The 22,533-nt window shown below is 44.8% G+C and overlaps 1 protein-coding gene across 1 annotated transcript; it reads right to left on the bottom strand.

Moving 5' to 3' along the window:
• Positions 1-21,178: 21,178 nt before the first annotated feature.
• Positions 21,179-22,138, bottom strand: LOC137143940 (olfactory receptor 14A16-like). Its single transcript, XM_067534015.1, has one exon. It carries the CDS (start codon positions 22,136-22,138, stop codon positions 21,179-21,181), a length of 960 nt encoding a protein of 319 aa, XP_067390116.1.
• Positions 22,139-22,533: the final 395 nt, after the last annotated feature.

The raw sequence follows: 22,533 nt of genomic DNA, 5'->3' as shown, positions 1-22,533 counted from the left end.
TGATAGCACCTGAACAAGTGAAGATATCCCCCGACCTAACGCCAAACCAAAAGGCCGAGGCAGCGGAGATGGTAGCCCGGAATCAAGATGTCTTCACGACTAGCCCAGGCCGAACAATGGAGGTCTTTCACCACATTATCACCAGCCCTGGGGATAGCGTTACGATGAGACCCTATCGAGTACCCGAGGCCAAGGGAAAGGAGATTAAAGCTTAGGTCAAAAAGATGTTGGAGATGGGGGTCATAGAAGAGTCTCATAGTCAGTGGTGTAGCCCAATTGTGCTAGTACCGAAGCCAGACGGCACTACGAGGTTCTGCAACGACTTCCGCCAGCTAAACGAGGTATCTCTGTTTGACGCATACCCCATGCCCCGTATAGATGAGCTTGTGGACTGAGTGGGCAAGGCCCGATTCCTGACTACCCTAGATCTGACCAAGGGATATTGGCGAATCCCACTAGCTACAGAGGCAAAGGAAAAGATGGCGTTTTCAACACCAGATGGATTGTTCCAGTATATGGTCCTTCCCTTCGGACTATATGGGGCTCCAGCCACCTTCCAGCGCCTAATGGACAAGCTGTTACGCCCCCATGCTGACTATGCCACTGTGTATCTGGATGACATAGTCATTCATACCCCAGATTGGGAGACACATCTGAGGAAGGTGGAAGGGGTACTGCACACTTTGAGGCTGGCTGGCCTCACCGCAAATCCCACCAAGTGTGCCATTGGTCTAGCTGAGGCTAGATACCTCAGATACATTGTAGGGCGGGGCACAGTAAGACCCCAACTCAACAAGCTGGAAGCTATCCAGATTTGGCCCCGGCCCAACCGAAAGAAGCAGGTCCGAGCATTTTTAGGGGTGGTAGGGTACTACCGATGGTTCATCCCCCATTTCGCTTCCAGAGCCAACCCCTTGACAGACCTCATCAAGGCCCATGGCCTGGACATGGTACAATGGACCGCAGCGGCAGAGGAAGCCTTCGCAGACTTACGGACGGCCCTCTGCAGTAACCCCATACTCCTCGCTCCCGACTTTACAAAGGAATTTATTCTGCAGACCGACACCTCAGAGGTGGGGTTGGGTGCGGTCCTGTCGCAGATGGTGGGTGACGAGGAACATCCCATTATGTACCTCAGCAGGAAGCTCCTCCCGAGGGAGCAGAGGTATGCAGTAGTAGAGAGGGAGTGCCTCGCCCTCAAGTGGGCTATGGAGGCACTCCGCTACTACCTGCTGGGACGCCACTTTACCCTGGTGACCGACCACGCTCCCCTCCAGTGGATGCAGCGGAACAGGGAGAAAAATGCGCGGGTGACCCGGTGGTTCTTGTCCCTCCAACCTTTCCGGTTCACCATACAGCACAGGGCGGGATGTCGCCACGGGAATGCTGATGGCCTGTCCCGGGTTCACTGTCTAACGTCCCAAGTTGCCTAACCCTGGGGGCTTGAGCAGGGGGGGAGGATGTGTGACGGGGCCAGACCGCATGGCTATGAAAGAGTTCTGGAAGGCATGTATATTAGCCCCAGGCTCCATAAAGCCCTCTTCCCTGGGTAACCCAGCTGGGGCTTATTCAAGACAATTGGGCCAATTAGGCCACCTGGAGCCTATCAAAGAAGCTGCCCCAGCAGTTAAAAGCCTCCACTTCAGGCAGGCCAGAAAGGCTGAAAGGGAGTTAACAGCCAGAGGAGAGAAAGCAGAGCAAAGCAAATCAAAGCAGAGCAGAGTGGAGCTGCCCTGCCCTGCTGCAGCTGCAGCTGCAGGGCTTGGGACAATCATCCGCTGCTACTACCACACCAAAACGGAGAGGCTCCAGCCAGGGAAGGCTGAACAACCCTTCACGCTGGTAGCAGGGAGCAGGCCACAAGCCGGGGGGCCACGGACAGGCGACCCAGAGAAGGTAGTCGGTCTCAGGGACTAAGCAGAGTGAGACCACTCCTCGCAGGGTCCCTGGGTCGGGAGCCCGGAGCAGAGGGCGGGACCAAGCCCTCACCTTCACTCCCCTCCCAGCCGCACCACTGGCGTAGCCGGTGAAGCGCAGGATCCACAGGGCGGAACAGGCGCACCCGGCCACAGTATATATACCTCCTATCTGATTTCTATTCCTTACATCTGATGAAGTGGGTTACAGACCACAAAAGCTTATGCCTGCAGAAATTCATTAGTCTTTAAAGTGCTACAGGACTCTCAGTATAGATATTGGAAAACTGAAAACATTTTTTTCCTAATTTCAGCATTTTTTTTTTCAGTTCTCAGCAGTTTTTGCCTGAAATCACCTGGTTTTCAATAAACAAAAAATGAAAGTTTTGGTTGTAACAATTTCTATGAAAAGATCCTTCCCCCCCCCCCTTTTTTTTTTTTTTTTTTTGTTGACTGGGGAAAGAAACCTGAGCAGCTCTAGATGTTTGATTAAATGATAGTAAAAGTCTTGACGAGTTCCCGTTGTAAGTCACAGCTCTATTATTAAATTTGCCCAGGAGATTAATACCCAAACCTATAATCCAAACACCGAATTTACTGTGTTGCATTATGTGGACATTGCCCAGTTTGTGATGCATTTAACAGGTCAGGATTCTTCAGTCATTGCCTGACTCTGTCCCTGTATTATCCAGCAGCCGTTTCCCTGCCCCTTCACCATATTTCCTGAGTTGCTGGGTCTCCCTGCAGTTCCTGGCAGACAGGGATCCACTCCACAGATGGCCGTTCCTTGCTTCCCTCCTCAGGCAGGTGTGGCTAGATGGTGCTGACTAGATGGGATCAGGGACTGAAAACCTCTCCCACTTCTAGTGCAGGCTTCAAACACCGTCACAACCCAGGATGTCCCTGTTCTGGGGCTAAATAGCTGAATCCGATCTCCAGGGCTGTGAGCTCAGCTCTGTTCTCACCTCTGCAGCAAACCACCCTGACAGCCTGTCCCAGCTGACCCTAACCCCCTAACCCCACAGCAGGGAACACGATCCCCCTGGATCTCACACTATGGCAGCATCTCTGGAAGGACCCTGGACTAAAAACAAGACAGGGCTGAGTCTCAAGGGGTGTCCCAAGTGGTTTGCAGAATAATAGTTATATTTATAGGCTAGCCCAGAGCTGTGACCTACAATAGCTCAGAGCCCAGTGGGACCAGAAACTCAGATGGGCTGGAATAGCTTGTTCCTTCAGTAACGCCACACAACCAGCTCTGAGACAGCAGAGATGTTTCTCTCCCGCGTTGCATCAGCAGCTGGTGTGATGCAGCCACCAGAGGAACCCGCAGCTCTGGCTGCCCTGGGTGTAGGACGCTGCTCACTAAAAGGCAGCCAGAGGCAAACACTAAAAGCTCAGTGCAGTGTCCAAAACTGATGTCACTTGGTGTCATTTCATTGGCAATTTGTGCCAAGTGGAGATGTGGCCTTTTGATTTCAGTGTATCTGAAACAGATCTACAGCACCTGGGGATCTGGTCTTTTGACGGCAATGGAGCCATGGCTGATTCACACCTGCTGGGAACCTGGCCCATGAAACAGTTTCAAATCCCTATTCCTTGCCTGTGAATCTGCACTGAACAAAAGACAAAAGTGCCTAACCCGTCTGCACTTTCTTAGCTCTTTGCCCAATGGGATTTCAGCAGAACCGCAGAGTTACCAGCCACCTGGAGAATGGCGGCTGCTCGTAACTCTGCAAAGTTTGCAGTTCTGAACAAGACAGTCTGGTTCTTCTTTCAAAAGTTTAAAGCCGAACATTGACTCAAGTCAGCTTTGAAACTTCCCTTTGCAGAAGAGAAATGCTGCTTTTCACCAGCTTAATGTAAATGAAACAAGGATAGAAATAGTTTCCTCACTGTGTCAAATAGTTTATTTAAACTTTCCCTTTATATTTTTAGTAGTTTATTCTTAACACAGTCCTGTGTCGAAACTCTGAGATTTTACTGTAATTGCAAGAGTGTCACTTTTCATGGTTAAGGAGTATATCATTACCACTGGGGACAGATCTTTGGAGGAATTCACTGCTGCTAAGTTTTCCTGCATCTGATTTTCAACTTTCTTTCTTTCTTTCTTTCTTTCTTTCTTTCTTTCTTTCTAGAATCATAAAATCATAGAAGATTATGGTTGGAAGGGATCTCAGGAGGTTATCTAGTCCAACCCCCTGCTCAGGGCAGAAACCACACCAACTAAATCATCCCAGCCAGGGCTTTCTCAAGCAGGGCCTTAAAAACCTCTAAGGATGGAGGTTCCACCACCTCCCTAGGTAACCCATTCCACTGCTTCATTTTCTTCCTAGTGAAAAGGTTTTTCCAATTATCAAACCCAGATGTTCCCCACTGCAACTTGAGACCATTGCTCCTATTTCTGTCAACTGCCACCACTGAGAAAAGCTTAGCTCCATCCTCCCTGGAATCTCCCTTCAGGTAGTTAAAGGCTGCTATCAAATCCCCCCTCACTCTTCTCCACTGCAGACTAAACCAACCTAGTTTCCTCAGCCTCTCCTCATAACTCATGTGCTCCAACCTCCTAATCATTTTTGTTGCCCTCCACTGGACTCTCTCCAATTTGTCCACATCCTTCCTGTAGTGGGGGGCTCAAAACTGGGCACACTACTCCAGATGTGGCCTCACCAATGCGATATGGAGAGGAATAATCACTTCCCTCGAACTGCTGGCAATGCTCCTACTAATGCAACCCAACATTGCATTAGCCTTCCTGGCAACAAGGCACACTGCTGTCTCATATCCAGCTTTTTGTCCACTGTAATCACCAGGTTATTTTCTGCAGAACTGCTGCCTGGCCAGTCGGTCCTGGGTCTGTAGCAGTGCATGGGATTCTTTCATCTCAAGTGCAGGACTCTGCACTTCTTCTTGTTGAACATCATCATATTTCTTTTGCCCCAATCCTCCTATTTGTCCAGGTCACTCTGTATCCTATCTCTACCCTCCATCATATCTGCCACTCCCGCCAACTTAGTGTCATCTGCAAATTTGCTGATGGTGCAATCCACCGCATCCTCCAGATCATTAATGAAGATGTTGAGCAAAACTGGCCCGCACACAGACAAATTGGCCCCTGGAGCACTCCACTTGTTACCGGCTGACAACTAGACATTGTGCCATTGATCACTACCCATTGACCCTGATGGTCTAGCCAGCTTTCTAGCCACCTTATAGTCCATTCTTCCAACCCATACTTCAGTATCTTACTGGCAAGAATATTGTGGGAGACTGTATCAAAAGCTTTGCTGTAGTCAAGGTATATCACTTCCACCTCTTTCCCCACATCCACAGAGCCAGTCACCTCATCACAGAAGGCAATCAGGGTGGTCAGGCATGAGTTGCCCTTGATGAATCCATGCTGACTGTTCTTAATACCTTCCTCTCTTCCAAGTGCTTGTAAATGGATTCCTTGAGTACCTGCTCCATGAGAGTTCTGGGGACTGAGTTGAGGCTGACTGGTCTGTAGTTCCCTGGATCCTCCTTCTTCCCTTTTTGGATGATGGGCACTAGATTTGCCTTTTTTTCCAATCTTCCTGAACCTCCACCAGTCACCACAAGTTTTCAAAATTAATGGCCAATAGCTCTAGAATCACATCAGTCAACTCCCACAGTACCCTGGGTGCATTGCATCCTGCCCCATGGACTTGTGCATGTCCAGTCTTTCTAAATAGTTCTGAACTTGTTCTGTCACCACTGAAGGCTGTTCACTTTCTCCCCATTCTGTGCTGCCCAGTGCAGGAGTCTGGGAGCTGACCTTGTCTGTGAAGATAGAGGCAAAAAAATCATTGAGTACTTCAGTTTTTTCACATCATCTGTCATCTCCATAATAACTGACGATGTGAATGTCAGAGCACAGCCCTGATCACATCCACTGAGCAGGGTCGGTGAGGGCTCCTCGCTGTGAAGCATGAGACGACTAGTCCGGTGCTTTATACCACTGATGTCAATCCGCACACGTCTTGGAAGCTGGGTCAGTTCACACCCGTGAAGATCTGAGCCAGGACCTGGCATCATTCAGCTACTGCTGTGTTGTATCGTTTCCCTTTGTGACTTTGTGTCTGTGCTCTGCAGGTCAGTGGCAATCAGGACACCTGGGTTCTGTTCTTGGCTCTGCCATTGACCTGCTGTATGACCTTCAGCCAGTCACCTCCCCTCCCTGGGAGTCTCTTTCCCTCTCTCCCTTTCTCTGCCTGGTCTACTAGGACTGTGAGCTCTTTGCAGGACAGGCTGTGTATTATTATGTGTATATTCTGTGCACCTCGTTACAGTATTTGTGGTCAGCTGTTAGCAGATATGGAGCCTGGTTATGGTGCTAGACAAAGAGGTTTCTAGTCCCAGTGACCTCCTCCCTGTCCATCTAAGCTCCATGTCAGGATAGACAGATCTGGCTGCTGGGTGCAACTCTGAAACTGAGTTCAAAGCTCCTAGTCCCTATAACACATATTCTGTGGGTATCGGCTTTGCCATTACTCAGTTTTACTTTCATTTCAAACAGAAATCAAACAGATGCAACCGAATCAATGGGTTTCCAGTTATGGTGTTATTAGACAACATTAAAGTTTCCCCACCCTTGTTTGAAGTTTAAGTCTTCTTGGAAATTTTCAATTACATTCTGGTTGGTTGGTTGGTTGGTTGGTTGGTTTGTTGCTTGCTTTTTTGGACAGAAAATTTGGGTTTACAGCAAAACAACATTTTTCTCACCATGTCTCTGTTTTCATTGAAAATCTGTTATGCTGGAAAACTGAATACTCAACAAGCAATCCTGTTTGGTTTTCTTCATAAATTTACACTTTTCAGCTGAAAGTTTTCAGTTGCCTAAAGGAGAAAAAAAAAGGGTTTCGGGTTTCTGATGAAAAGTTGACATTTTCGAAAGGAGGAATTTTTGGCTGACTGTCTCTAGTTGTTTGAGTAACTTAATAGTGAAATCCTTAACGAGTGCTGACAGTAATTCTGATTCGTGTTCTTTACATTCCCCTTGTTTGCTAATCCCCACACATATATTTAATTGAAATAGCACACTTACTGTACTGGCCTCTCTGGTTTTTTCCCCAACAGGTGACGAATCTGGTCGTCCAGCTCCAGGATTCTTCAGTCATTATCTATCTATCTATCTATTTAGACGCCAAGGATACAAGTGTGTAAGAGTCATCTCACCCTTCACTATGAGCACAACCTGACAGAACTAGACTCAGACCGGTTGCTCTCTGCAGCCGAGCAGTGTGTAGCTGGCTTTGAGCGTAACTGGCATTAAAGGAGCAATGCTGCGGGAAGGTGATTTACCCATGTCTATTTCCTAAGGGCTTGTGGGACTCATTCCCGAGAGACCTGAACATCTCAGAAGCAGAGGCCCAGAGGCAAAACCTCATAGACTCATCCATTTTAAAGCCAAAAGGGACTGTTCTCCTCCCCTAGTCTGACCCCCTGTCTAGCACAGGCCCTAGGATCTCCCCCAGGGTTTCCTGACTCCAGCCCAGCTTCTGTGCTTTCTGTGCTCCGGGATTACCAAGGGATTTGGGCACCTAGAGGTGGGACAGGTATATACAGGGATTTCCCAAAGCTCCTAAGTCTGCCAGGTAGCTAAATCCCATGGACATCCAATGGGAGTTAGGCACCTAACTCGTGGAGATGTTACTGCAAATCCCACTAGGCAACTATCAGTATTTGTAATTCTGGCCCCGGGTCTCTCTTGGCATCTTCCAAGGCCTGGGCTTCTCTTGACTTTCAGAGCTATGAAGGCTGGGATTTGCAAAGGAACCTAAGGGAGAGTAAGGCATGCATGTCTTGGGGGCCTAACTCCCTTTGACTACCTTGACAATCCCAGCCTACAACAATAACAAAGGCAGGCAGGCAGCAGGGGTTATAGAGAGAAGGTCAAGTCACCTGGAGCTCTTGTGATCTAAGCCCAGCTACGCAACTGAATTACCTCAGTTCTCCATGCCTCAGTTTCCCCAACTATAACCTGGGAAAGAAGGCCAGGCACTGAAGGAATAATTCATAACGGATGGTGTAAATAAGGGCTTATGCAAAACTTATTTTTAGTTGAACTCTGCTTGGGATCTCCTAGCCCCTTGTACAACCAGAGAAAGATCCTTGTGTCCGACAAGTGTTTATAATGTTTGAACCTTTTTACAAATATATTATTTTAATTTAATTGATATTTCTTTTATATTCTGGCCGAGCCACGCCCCCCAGGCTCATGGCCACCCCTACCCACAATCAGACAGCCCCTCCAGTCATACCTCTGGCCCCCCACACTCTAGGCTGACCCCTTCAGCCAGGCCCATCTCCACCCTCCAGTCAGATCAGACCAGCCCGCCTACCCAGGCCCCTCTCCCCACTCTGGCCAGCTCCTCCAGCCAGACCCTTTGCCTCCCAACCTTGTCAGCCCCTGCAGCTAGTACCCTTGCCCCCCTTCTCTCACCAGCCCCTGCGGCCTGACCCCTTGCTTCCCAGTCTGGCCAGCCCACGTAGCTGGGCCCCTCACCCCCAGTGCACTCCAGCCAGACCTGTTTGCCCCCTATTCTCTTCTGCCTCCCCAGTCACTTTAGCCCCTCCATTCTGGGCAGTAACCTTTCCACTTTGGCCAGCCTTCCCAGCCAGTCCCCTTGCTCCCCGACACTCTAGCCACTCCCTCTAGTGAATCCAGTCAACCCCCCACCCCACTGAATCCAGCACCTGCCCGCATGCCCCACCTTCGCACTATTGAACAGGTCTAGAGTTCTTTTTTCTTTCTTTCTTTCTTTCTTTCTCCGTCTTGCCAAGTGACTCTTTCATCCTTTATCCACAGTGGGACAGGAAGCCTCTGTCTTTTCTGCAGGTTTTTCTTTATATTGTATCAAAGCAAATGGAGGAAGAACAGAGCAAATGCACCTTTCACACACATCAACACACAGCACCTAGACAAACAAGTGCTAATGATGTATCTGGAGGTCTCTATTTGTGACCGGCTGCAATATGGCCTGTAAGGAGCAGCAGCTGGTGTAGAAGAAAGTCAGAACCTGAAACTTGAGGCTAGGATAATAGGCCAGATACAGGGCCTGAGGCCAGCTGAAGTCGTTGGGCACTGCTGTTATAAAGCAAAGTTAGCAGAAGTCAGGCTAGGAATCTTGCTCACACATAGCCAACACCTGCTGGCTTGCAGGGGGACTTGGGATGGAGATGACAATAGGCACATTTCATGTGCAATGCACTTTCTATGCTTAAGTTCACACACAAGTTGCACCCAGAGGCAGTCATTTTTGTTTCCTTGCTTTGTTTTTCCCCCAAATATTTATTTTGATGAAAAATTGATTATTCTTTGTCTTAAAAACAAATAAAAATATTGTGGAGCATTGTCCTTTCTTTTGATTAAACGAATGAAACTGTTTAGGGTTTGGTTGTTTTTTTTGTTTTCAAAAACTGGAGGGAAAAATAGCTTGCAGCTTTTTCTTTATCGACTCCTTTTCCAGTAAAAGGTGTAAAAAAATACCCAGAAAAATTACATGAAGGAATTTCTAACAAAATGAAATGATTTTTTGTGCGAAGAACAACTTTCTTTCATGAAAACTTTTTTTAAATTTCGGAAATGAAAGTTAAATCAGGATTTTTGTTGAGGGGGGGGGTCTCCTTTTTTCTCCATCAATCTACTTTTCCAGCAAAATGGGAAACACTGGGGGGAAAAATCCTCAAAATGGGAAAAATTGGGGGGGGGGGGGAATCCTCAAAATGCAAACACCAAGCAAAAAAATAATTTTTGTTTCATCAAAAGAAATTGAAAAGAGATTATTGTTAAAGAAGGATTCATTGTTAAAGAAGATTTCATTTGAATTTTTATAGCAAAAACAGCAATTTTCACCAGATCTTGATGCAGCTATTTGAACCTTCCTTGGGTGTCAATCCTTCTGGAGTAAAACTCCCACCCTGACATTCCCAGCTAGCCAAGTTCATCTGGACATTAATGACTTGAACTCCAGTAGAGCTTTCCTTTCCAAATGCATTTAGAAGCACAGCATTAAAATGCAGAGGTGCACTGTTTATGAAAAGGAATACCATTATGTTTATCCTTTTTATTTAATATTCAGAATTTGGTAACAGAGAAATATCAACACATGACATGAATAATTCACAGAAACTGGCCTTTGGATTTAAGGATCCCTGACATTGTGCCTATACCATTATACCACAGTGATTTCAAAGTGCTCAGAATTTAAGTATGTTTTCTAACATTGTGTGTCACCGTTTGAATTTCCAACCAGCACGAAGAAAAAGAATAGAAAATTAGACAGTAATTATAATTCTTAAATCTGGAGGTGTGTGGAAAATGGTAAAGAATTGAGGATGAATTTTTTTAAATAAGTTTCATTAGGCAACTTTCCATAAGGAGCGATTTTCATGTATTTGAAACATTTTGGCATTTTTTTGCATTTTTTTTTTCATGTTTTTTTGTTTGTTTTTCCACCTCTCCTTCGCATTACCCCTCCTCACTTTTTCTTTCAAGTTATGTCCTCTTTCCATTTTGCCACCAAAATTGGGGGGGGAAGTGGGAATAGAGAAGCGGAAAAGATAAGAAAAGACCTAAACAATTGAAAAACAATAAGTGAAATGATTTCATTTGGGGGTATCATCACATACGATGGAAAAATAATAAAAAATACACAATTTATACAAATTAAAAAAAATAGCTCACCTTTCCATGAATAAAAAAATTGCATTAAAAAACTTCTATCTGCTGTGTCAAAATGTGAGAGGATGTCAGGTAGAAGTTCTCAGTATGTCATCACTTTCTCACATGCTGTTTCAACTGGCCAGAGACATGGGGTGAAATCCAGCCTCTGTTGAAGTCAAGGAGAGATTTACCACTGATGTCAAGGGGGCCAAGATTTCACCTCATCAACCCTGTGTCTATGGCTCAGTAAATCATCTCAGATCATCCTCATTTCTTTTCAATCTAAAACAAGTTGCTAGAGACGTTTGAATTCTTGACAAAGCCACAAACTTATTGATCCTTTGCTCATTGAATCATAGACTTCCTTGTTTCTCAAGGGGAGACGATTGATTGGTGAGGCCAGGATAGCACAGAACTCAGAGAACACTTTGCTCAAGTGTCTCAGTGCCGTCAGATTTTGGTAGCCTGTAGAAAGTCCCTATGGTCCCATAAAACATTGCCACCACAACCAGGTGAGAGAAGGAAGGGGGAAAGGCCTTTTGTCTACCAGTGATAGAAAGAAATATCAGGATGGTGATGATGATACAAACATTCAACAACAGATGTCACAGAAATGGGACAAGAGTGCAAAGAAAGACCAGGGTCAATTCCAAAAGCACCATCGGGATGGTGTCACTACAAGCCATTTTTATTACTGGGGTGAAATCAAAAAGAAGTGGCCCATTTTGCTGAGGCCACAAAACGTTAATAGTGACATCAAGGATGATATGATGATGCTAGAGCCAAACAGCCACTTATCCAAGACCCATCCACTAGTTGGAGACAGAACCGGCTGTTCTCAGGGGTTGCACAGTGCGTTGGTTTGTACACCACTAAATACTGATCATAGTGTGTGGACAAGATTATGCAGCTGGCCATGAGGCAAAAACATAAACTTGTGCAGCAAACGTACTGACTGAGATGGTTCTGTTCCCAGACAGAAGACTGGCCAGCGTCCTGGGCAGGATGATGGAGATGTAGCAGGTCTGCAAGCAGGGCCCAGAAAGAAGTAGATGGGGGTGTGAAGGTGCTGACCACAGTGAAGCTGTTCCTGGCCATGGTCACAACGTAGACCCCTAGGAAAAGCAAGGTCTGTAGCTCTGGGAGATTTCTGAATCCCAGGAGAATGAATTCTGTGACAGATGTTTGATTGTCCCAGTCTGTGTTCATCATGTGTGTAGCTAAGGAAAAGGAAATAAAAAAAAATAAGGATTGCCATGTACTTTCCATTTTCTTTCTCTTAGCTTCCCCTCCCATCCTTCAGCTTTCTTGTCTAGTTACATTTTAATCTCCTCAAGTTACTTATTATGTGTTTGTGCCGTGTCTAGGAATTCCTCACTTACATGGGGAATGAAGGGTGGAAACGGAGGTGAGGGGGCTGTCCTGAGTCCTCCGACTGGATACAGTTCCACTGATGGAAAGGTGCTTCTGGCAGTGTAGCTCGTGCCCACACGGGAAAGAGAACAAGTCCCACTGCCTCTCACTGAGACTGTGGAAGAACCCAAACTCCGGGGTTCTTACTTACATGTCTGTTGCCCAGCGGATGGTCCAAATTAACCAGACAGCAGTTTAGCAAAGTCAAGAGTTTATTCTTTACGTAAAGAAGGTGGTCCCTATATGCAGGGGGCGACCTTAAACATACATTTCTAAAAGCTTTTATAGCCTTACACAAACAAGTCTATTTATGGCACAATTTCCATGGCAATACATACTAAAAACTACTTATCTAGGAATATTTTGGCCTAGTACTTTTCAACTGTCCCTATCTAAGTTACAAGGTCTTCCTCTGCATTCCATCCCTGCCGGCACCCAGGCCTCATAACTATCTTGTTACTGCTAAACATTCTGAGACTAAACGTCTGCTAGAAAGGCACATTCCATCTCAGGCTTTTGCAACTATTCCTACAGCCCAGTTCTCATAAGAAACAGAGACTTCATCTTCTTTTTCCTCCACAGTCCCCCCTTTGTTTCTATTACTTCTACTACTAGGAACACAATCATGATATATTCCTTCATTTCCCTTGCCAATATATCAATACAGTATTGACCTTTGCACCATCTGTCTCCTAGGGGGTTTAAACCTTTTTTGCTGGAATAATGAACAGCAACATTGCATACAGCAAAACATTAACATTTATATTATCATAAACACTACTATGCCCACAAACAATTATTAAAACCAGGATAAGTCCGGTAACCAAGAAGTCAGAGCATCTCAGATGGATGACCATGAAATATCAATGCCAGGCGGTGGCATTGAAGAGTCAGCAAATTTATGGAAAATCTGCTGACATTCCAAATTTTGTGTACATCCATTTCGATTTGACCTGATTCATTTTTATAAAAACAACAGGTTTGATTCAACATTACACAAACTCCTCCTTGTTGAGCTAATAATTGGTTTAGGGCTAACCTATTCTGAATACTCATTTGTGCCAGCGATTCAATTTCAGCCTGTATAATTTTAAAATAGCATCTACAGTTGCTCAAATTCAGCTGAAAAATTTCTTAGTGCATACTCTAAATCACCCACTCCTTGCCAGGACCAAAACATTCTCCATCCTCTCCAGAACACTGAAGAGTGTTCACTTAATGGGTTGTAATGGTGAGCATCCAGGGTGGGCCTAAAACTTCTCTTGGGCCGGTGATTATACACAACCTCATGTAGAGGAACTGGATGCACATCTCCAGGCCAGAGACATACTAGGGTACATCTTCCCCTCCACCGTGGTGCTAAAGTTTTTCCCGCCCAATTTCCAGATGCCCACCATACACCTTCTTCTATTGGAGTAACTCCTCTGCAACTATTGGAATGGGCTTGGTATACCACATGTAGCATGATGTTAGCCCATGCAAACCAAATATTATTTGTACATTGATTGAGAGTAGTAGCCTTTTGAATTTTCCAGACCTCTTCTCTAAACCGGTCATTTTTATACAAATTCATATTCTCTAGCTTCTTCCACCATTTGTGGGTCATGTTACATTTAATTCCTCGGGTGGCATTTAGCGTACAATTATAAACTGTTTTCTCATTTAACTGAGTGGCATTTGTTCCTCGTTTCTGTATCAAAGTTTTACCAATTTTTTCCCCTTCCACTGTAGGTAGATGGACAATGTGTTTGCATTTTGAATATTTCCCTACATTCCTTAAACTCTCTTCTCATTCAATTTAACCAAGGTTTGTCTGATTCTGTTACCGGTACAGGTTGTGTCCATTGCACACATATTGGTGCTGCTGGTTTCCTTCCCAGGAAAATTAAATCTCTGGGATCAATCCTCATTCCCAACCAGTGTTCTTTCCCTATTACTTTTCCCATGGGATTAGTCCAGGCCAAAATTTCCCATTCATTAACTGGCACAGGAATTGGTATTAGGAGTATTCCTTCCTGATGATGGGTTGCCATAAAAGAGCACACCCAACAATCTTTGACCTCCCAAGATGCAGTTAAATTCTTTATCAACGTATAAAATGAATTGGCTTTAAAATTTGCATTGCCCATGTTTAAATTAATTTGAAACATCATCAAAAATATCAAATCCATGTTCTACACTAATTCTAAAACAATTTATCCCCTCAATATAACAAACACACCACAAAATAATCAACAAAGTGATTAAGAATATTGTAAAAATAAAAGTCCATTAGTATTTCTTTCCTGGTGCATTCTTGACTCCATCGACCGTCCACTTCAGAGTAACCACAAGGGGATTGCCCGTGGTTCTACACCCTTCCATGTCTGCTTCTGGGACCTCGATCCAGCGGAGCTCCCTCTTTGCACTTGGAAATCTGCTCCTTTTGAGGATTAGCATCAGGTGATTGTACTTTCTTTAGATGGGTGCAGTGGTACCAGGCTTCCTTCCCCTGTAGCTTTGCAGCAGTGTACGTAGTTAACAGCACCTGGTAAGGACCGTTCAACCTTGGTTCTAAGCAATTCTTGCATGAAAACTTCTTCAGCAACACCCAATCTCCCTGCTGGATGTCATGCACGGCCACATCTAAAGGAATTCTCTGAGTGTCTCTGGAAAACTTTAAAATAGCAGTAAGTGTCTTTTGTAATTTTATAACGTATGCAAACAACTCCTCATCTCCACCCATGAGACTGGCGTGTGCAGGTGTCAGGCTTCCCCCCCAGCTGAAATGGTCTCCCAAAAAGAACTTCGTAGGGAGATAAATTTGTCTTTCTAATTGGCCTAATTCTTAGATGCATTAAAGCTAATGGTAATGCATCCACCCAGCGTAATCCGGTATTATCCATACCCTTAGATAGTTGATTCTTCAATTTTGCATTAGATCTTTGAACTATACCTGATGACTGAGGTCTGTATGGAGTATGAAACTTCCGAATTATTTCCAGTGCTTTCATCAAAGATTGCATTACTTGATTAGCAAAATGACTTCCTCTATCAGATTCTACCACTAGAGGGCAGCCAAACCTTGGAATTACATCTTTCACTAATGCTTTTACAACAGCCGCCGTGTCAGCTCTTCTGGTGGGAAAAGTTTCAATCAATTTTGAAAACACACATTTTTAAAAACCAGCACATTTTTAAAACCCTTACAAGCAGGCAAGTCCATATAATCTATCTGCCAACGCTGGAATGGGCCATAGACCCATTCTGGTGCCCCCAGTTGTTGTGGCTGGTGACGTCCCACATTATACTTTTGACAGGTAACACAACCTTGAGATACTTGCTTAGCCACTTGATGAATACCTGGAGCACACCAAAATGTCAGAACCTGATCAGCTATCCCCCCTTTGCACAGATGGCCACCTTGGTGGGTAAAGCGGGCAAGTTTAGGCAAAAGAGTCTTACAGGCCATTGGGCGGCCATCAGGTGACCACCATATATTGTCAGAAAAAGTTGCCCCAAGAGTCTTCCAATTATCCACCTCTGAAAATGGAACTGAATCATAAATCTCCGAAGGGGAGACAGAAAATTGAGCTGGCCAGGAGGCACAAACTGCCTGTATACCCGGAGAGGGAAAGGTGTTCCTGGCTGCAGCCTTTGCAGCTCGATCTGCAAATGCATTTCCACAGAAGACTTCATCCAAAGCAGAAATATGAGCTTTACAAAAAATAACAGCAATAGAAGAAGGTAACATAATAGAAACAAGCAAATTATTCACAGTGTAAGCATGTGCTATGGGCTGTCCTGAAGAAGTAAGAAAACCCCTTTGCTTCCAAATTTGTCCTGAAGCATGACAAACTCCAAATGCATAGCGAGAATCAGTATAAATAAAGTGAGCAGGAGTCAGGCTGCGAACACTGGCAGACTCACAGTCAGGGGCAAGGACAGAGCTGGTAAAACACACGCATTGCAAAGAAGCGCTGGGAACAGAGCACTCACGCAGGCACATTGCAGAGAGGGACCAGAACATCCCAAAGACAGCAAGGGCACACTGGCCCCTCAGCATGACAATGTGATGGATAGAGATGTTTTGGCTGAACCATCCGGTACCAGGTAAAAAATCGTGTGATACGCTGTGCACCATGTACACCCTTAGGTTGTAATTTGTGTATCACTCATGTTCACCCTTACAGTCTAACTGTGCGTTGTGTGATGCAAACTGTGCCAGGGGAGGTGTTTTTGGAATGCTCGTGGCAGCCTGAACATCATTGTTGTGGTAGCGTGTTTCCTGCAGGGTCACACATGTGTACAGACATGAAATTCTGCTATATCATATCCCCAAATGTGTGTCTCACGTGGCTTGAACAGATGCAGACAAACACAAAGCTGTTTCCACGCCCTGCAGAGGCCTGCATGCAGGAAGAACGGACTGGCCTAAGCACCTGTGAGCACTTTGGCTCAAGTGGAAGAAATCATGCCCCTGGCTAGACAGGGCCGATCACCCGACCCCAGGGGGTGTTGGGGAAACTTGTTAAAAGCTGAGGTGTCTTTGTCTCAAGGATCTCCCTTGGAATCCATCTTCTAAGCAACACCAAGGACGGAGAATCTACCCACGGGGGCGGGGGAAGGGAAGGAGCCTGGCTGCAAGATGGATCCCAACTAACTGCTCTCCAGCAGCAGTTTCTATGTCCTTCCCTGGATTTCCTGAGTCTCTCTGCAGTTGCTGGCAGACCGGGATCCACTCCACAGTGTGGTGCATCCGGGTCCCCTCCTTGAGCAGGCTTGGGTGAGAGAGAAAGGACTGAATGGGACCAGAGGCAGAAAACCCCTCCCAGCTGTTGTGCTGATCCTGGCTTATGCAGGCTTCAGCCAAGATCACAGCCCAGGATGTCCCTGCTCGGGACTAAATAGCTGAATCCAGTCTTCAGGGTTGTGAGCCCAGCTCTGATCTCACCTCTGGAGCAAACTGCTCTGACAACCTGCCCTAGCAGACCCTAAACCCCAGAGGGGGAACAGCACCCTCCCTGGATCTCACAGGAAGGCAGAATCCCTGGAAAGAAACAAGGCAGGGTGGAGGTTCAAAGCGTGTCCCCAGGTGTTTGCAGAATAAAACAGGGATTTTTAACACTGACACATTGGAGTTGGTCACTAGGAGGTACCCAGAGGCAAAGACTAAAAACTAAGGGCCAAGTCCTCATCCAGTTACACTGAGTTGAGTTTAGTTGGGGTATCTTCATTTTCAGGATCTGGCCAATGACACAATTATACATCCACGTTCTTTGCCCATAAATACACATACGCATGGAAACATGCACACGCAATGGAAACACACACACAATAATGCATATTCACAACACACATGCAGTTACACAATACTTTTCACTAGTAAACACACAATGTTGTGTTTTCACAAACATAGAATCATAGAATCATAGAATATTAGAGTTGGAAGGGACCTCAGGAGGTCATCTAGTCCAACCCCCTGCTCAAGGCAGGATTAACCTCAGCTATATCATCCCAACCAGGGCTTTGTCAAGCCTCATCTTAAAAACCTCTAATGATGGAGATTCCACCACCTCCCTAGGTAACCCATTCCAGTGCTTCACCACCCTCCTAGTAAAAACATGCACAGTAATGCACACTCAGAAACACACTCCCTCTCCAGAACAAGCGCTGACAATCACACAGGACTCACACACTGTTTTTCAGTAACAAACACATGATACTGGACATTTGCAGCAGGTAGGTAGGTACCGAAGGATGCACATAGGCCTGTAAAACTCACTACTTACAATGTAATTTCACAAAAAGAAACACATAAACCAGACCCACACTGGAAACTTTCACCAGCAGAACCTTGTCGGTTAGGAAGTGTGATTTTTTTTTCACAGAATTTCTACACTGCTAAAACCCTTAGTGGAATTATGGTTAAACTAGCTTAAAAGTGCTTCTGTGGTGTGGCTTGTTTATCTCAGAGAACCAGTGTAAGCTATCCCAGCAGAACTTCTAGTACATATACACTGGGAGACTTTGTTTGTATTGCAATATTGGGAAAGTTTTTCTAGGGTAGATCTGGCTATTCATTGACTGGTTATACATTCTCTCTCTTTTGCTCTCATATAAACACACACACATCACACACATAATCTCCCGTTAACTGGGTAAAATTATTAACTTCCCAGGTGATTTAGGTACCTAAATCTCATTTTCAAATGTGACTTTGACACATATAAATATGAAACATCCAGATTTTTATAGGTATTTAGGTGCATAAGGTGGATTATCAAAAGCACCCAGGTGCTTAAAACCTATTGAAATCCATGGTCCTGTCGACTGCCACCGAATTTCCAAGTAAGTGTAGACCAGAACTTAGTCATTGATGTGCTTTTGCAAAAGGTGGTCTGCACTATGTGATAACCGGCAGCCAGAAGCGTATGGCAGCAGGTCTCAGATGGTCACATAGTAGTTGAAGGACATGACAACGAGGTGGAAGAAGTCCATGAAGCCCACCAGGAAACAGAAGTAGGGTTGGTTGTGGAAATTAGGAAGGAACTAGTCTCCCGATTGCTTACTACGTTGGTCAACACCTTGGGGATGACATTGTTGGTGAGCTGGACCTCCAGGAGGTTGGGGATGAAGGGACATAACGGGCTGGTGAGTCTGCAGAAGAAGGTCCAGAGATTCTGACTTTGTGATAAGATTGTTATTTTAGGTAAAGAATTCAGACCACAGAAGGAGAGAGTAATTCCAGTGCACCAATTGTAGTTTTATTTGGCTGGGAAAGGAGAGAAATGGGGACAGTGTCAGCTTCTGATACAAGTTTGGTGTTAGCCTTAAGCCGTATCCATAACCCTAACTCATAACCAGCTGGGATTTAAGCAGGAGTTCATCTTTAAACCTTGACTGGGGCCAATCAGATGTTTAAAATGAAGAATGGGCTGAAGTGGCTTGTGGGATCAGGGCCTTTGCACAGAATACTCAAAGTGAGTGTTAAATTCACAATCCCAGGTGTTTGCACCACATTGTCCAAATTACGTGTAAATTCTCACAGATCTATGGACGTCAATAGAGCTAGGACAAATTAAACCCATTGAGAATTGGCCCCTTGATTTTTCAGGAACCTGAGTGTGGTACTTCCATTTATTTAGAGACGCAAACCAGAGCATATTTAAAGTGTTCCCAGTGTAAACAGCTCAAAGTTCCAACACCGAGTCCTTAGGATGAGCTCTTCGTAAATGAGCGATGGAGTAAGATATAGTTATAAAAAAAATCCTCGTTAAATAATATTTATTAAGGAGTACTTATAAGAAAATCATGATCTCAACATAGACAATCATTAACAGGAAAAGAAGCACAATAATTTTAATAGAATAATTGTTATCTAGCTACCTAGCTAACATAATCCACAATCAAATAGAAATCTATCATTATGAAGTTGTGTGTTAAGGCAAGGAATGGTCCTATCTGCCCGTGTCTTTATCTAATCACGTGCTTTCTCTGTCATATATGCAATGTACACAACCATGCACAAAGATGGTATCTTAATACTACTAACAGACCAACCTCTGAGACTCTTTCTTAGCTGGGAAGTGAATAGATCGACTCATCATGGAGTATGGAATGACAGATCAGAGCATGTGATGACACTTTTTCACCTATACCCAGGCTAGAACAAAATGACCCCAGTCAAGTAACTTACACCAGTGTTTAGGTCTTTAATGAGTGCAGAGACTTTGGGCCAGAACCTCATCAGTATTAAACTGATGATTGTAGTGGGTCTAGTCTATGTTGGTGGTGATCTAGATGAGTTGGGAAATCAGACCCTTACATCTCCATCACACTCACTTTCTCCAGGGAGCTCTCAGCCAAATCTGGATGATTTGTGTATATAGGCTATTGGTTAAATCCTAATCACTTGGAAGTGAGGGGCTAAACCCCAGTGACTTCCATGGAATCCAAATTTGGTCTCATTACGCCGAGTGGTGGAGTCTTCATCATTAGAGGTTTTTAAGGTCTAACTTGAGAAAGCCTGGCTGGGTTGATTTAGTTGGGATTGGTCCTGCTTTGAGCAGGGGTTTGGACTAGATGACCTCCTGAGGTCCCTTCCAACCCTCATCTTCTATGATTCCATGATTCTATGAGTTAGAGTTTCTTTAGAAAACACTGGGAAAAGATTCTCTTCAAAACAGTCTTTCCACCATTGCCAGATTGACAAAGCTTTACATCGACAATGTGGGTGAAGTAAAATCTTTTATTGGCTCAGTTTCTCTAAATGAGACTTATGAGCTTCTGAGCCACACAGAGCTGGTAGAGTCTGTGAAAGAAGAGTTCTGTGTAGCTCGAAAGCTAATCTCTCCCATCAGCTGAAGTTGGTCCAATAAAAGATATTACCTCACCCACCTTGTCACTCTAATATCCTGGGCCTGACAGAAATCCACTGCATACAGCTTTGACATAGTCATTGAGGGTTAAAATAATAAATAGACACCACCTGAGTCTCTTTGTCCCTCAACACATCATCAATAACACAATAATATCCCAACAGTATAATCATTTCAGGAGGAACATGGTCATGAAGAAACTTCTTTTGCGCCCTTTTTTCATTGTGGGGAGAAAACCTACAGCTCTCTCAGAAAACCCCATTAAAGAGAAGACATACAGGCATCCTCAAGAGAAGTCAAATATTGAAAATCCTGTCTAACCAAACACTTACCATCTCTCTCCAGGCATTCCCCCTTCCAAACCCACCTGGAACACAGCTACAAAGAAAACTAACAAACAGCTACGGAAAGATAAACTAAAACTGTGACTAACGAACACAAAACACAAAGAACAAATGTGCTCATATCTCTGTCAGAGATTTTATCCTTAAAATTTAGAAGAACCACAGACCACACAAAGGATATTGCTATGGTTGGTATGAGCAAGGTGATCAGATACTGTGGTGATGGGTAGCGATAGATAGATAGATAGATAGATAGATAGATAGATAGATAGATAGATTCCAATCTTAATTGCATTAACATAAACTTATAGTAATTACTTTTTTTCTTGAGTTATGTTTTCCTGGATTTTTACTAGTGTTAAAACCCAATTCTTCATAAACAGACTGCACAGTGTGCTCTCATGGAGGCAATAATGTCATCAGATGATTATATTTATAAAGAAACACCGAATGAAATTGCTACCGAAGGAGACCTATGGACATTTTATTCTTGCTGAATAACCTCCAACACATCCATTTACTCAATGCACCATTGATCTCCTTGTTCCTCATGCTGTAGATGATGGGATTCATCATCGGTAGCAACACGGAATAGAGAACAGCCACTAAGAGATCCAGCCCTGAGGCTGAGCTGGAGGTGGGCTTCAGGTAGACAAAGGCAGCAGTGCAAACTATCAAGGAGATCACAGTGAGGTGAGGCAGGCAGGTGGAGAAGGCTTTATGCCGGCCCTGCTCAGAGGGGATTCTCAGCACTGCTCTGAAGATCTGAACATACGACATAGTTATGAAAACAAAGTAGCTTAAGCCTAAGCACACACCTAAGACACTAACTCCAACTTCCCTGAGGTAAGAGTCAGAGCAGGACAGCTTGAGGAGCTGGGGGACTTCACAGAAGAACTGATACACTGTGTTGCCTCCACAAAAGGGGATTATGAAAGTGTTTCCGGTGTGTTGCACAGAGTTGAGAATTGCAGTGATCCAGGCACTGGCGGCCATTTGGACACAAGCTCCCCTGTTCATCACCATCTCGTAGTGCAGTGGTTTGCAGATGGCGACGTATCGGTCGTATGCAATGATGATTAATAAGGCAAAACTTGCTGAAGCAAAGAATAAGAAGAAAAAGACTTGGGCGACACATCCAGAATAAGAAATGGACCTGGTGTTCATGAGGGAATTGGCCATAGATTTGGGGATGATGACCGAGATGGAGCCAAGGTCTAGGATCGACAGATTCATCAAGAAGAAGTACATGGGGGTGTGAAGATGATGGTTGAGGGCTATGGCTGTGACGATGAAAAGATTCCCCACCAAGGATGCCAAGTAAAGCATTACAAACACCACAAAGTGTAAAATATGCAGCTCCCAAACATCAGAGAATCCCAGGAGAAAGAACTCGGTCATGGTGGTTTGGTTGGACATTTTTTTCCTCAGTCCATTGTCTGATGGCTGTGGAGGGAATGAGACAGGAGAGGGTTAGGATTAGAGCTACAAAGGGAATGGCCCAGATTATCCTTTCTCTGAGATCTGATTGTATGATTGTCAAAGGTGCAGAGCACTCGTCGTTTACAATGACTAGGTGTTGTCAGTTGTCCTCACGCTGAGAATCAATCAATCGTGTTATCACACCGGTGTACATTGGATAGGCTCCTTTAAAATCAATGGAACTTTGTTACTTGACCTCATCTGAGGCTGCGTCTCAAGGAGTGGCTTGTTCAAATGCAGAGTGAAGGATGGAACAAAGTAAAATCCAAATCCAACAATCGTCACAAAGAAGGGCCTTCCGTGGTGACCATCACTAACCTCACACCTTGGCC

This window comes from Emydura macquarii, unplaced genomic scaffold, assembly GCF_026122565.2.
Source record: "Emydura macquarii macquarii isolate MOO-44397 ecotype Brisbane River unplaced genomic scaffold, CSIRO-AGI_Emac_v2 contig_3368, whole genome shotgun sequence".
In the NCBI taxonomy this organism is placed as follows: Eukaryota; Metazoa; Chordata; order Testudines; family Chelidae; genus Emydura; species Emydura macquarii.
Note: the sequence above shows the minus strand (reverse complement) of the source record. Positions and strands in the feature narration are given on the sequence as shown.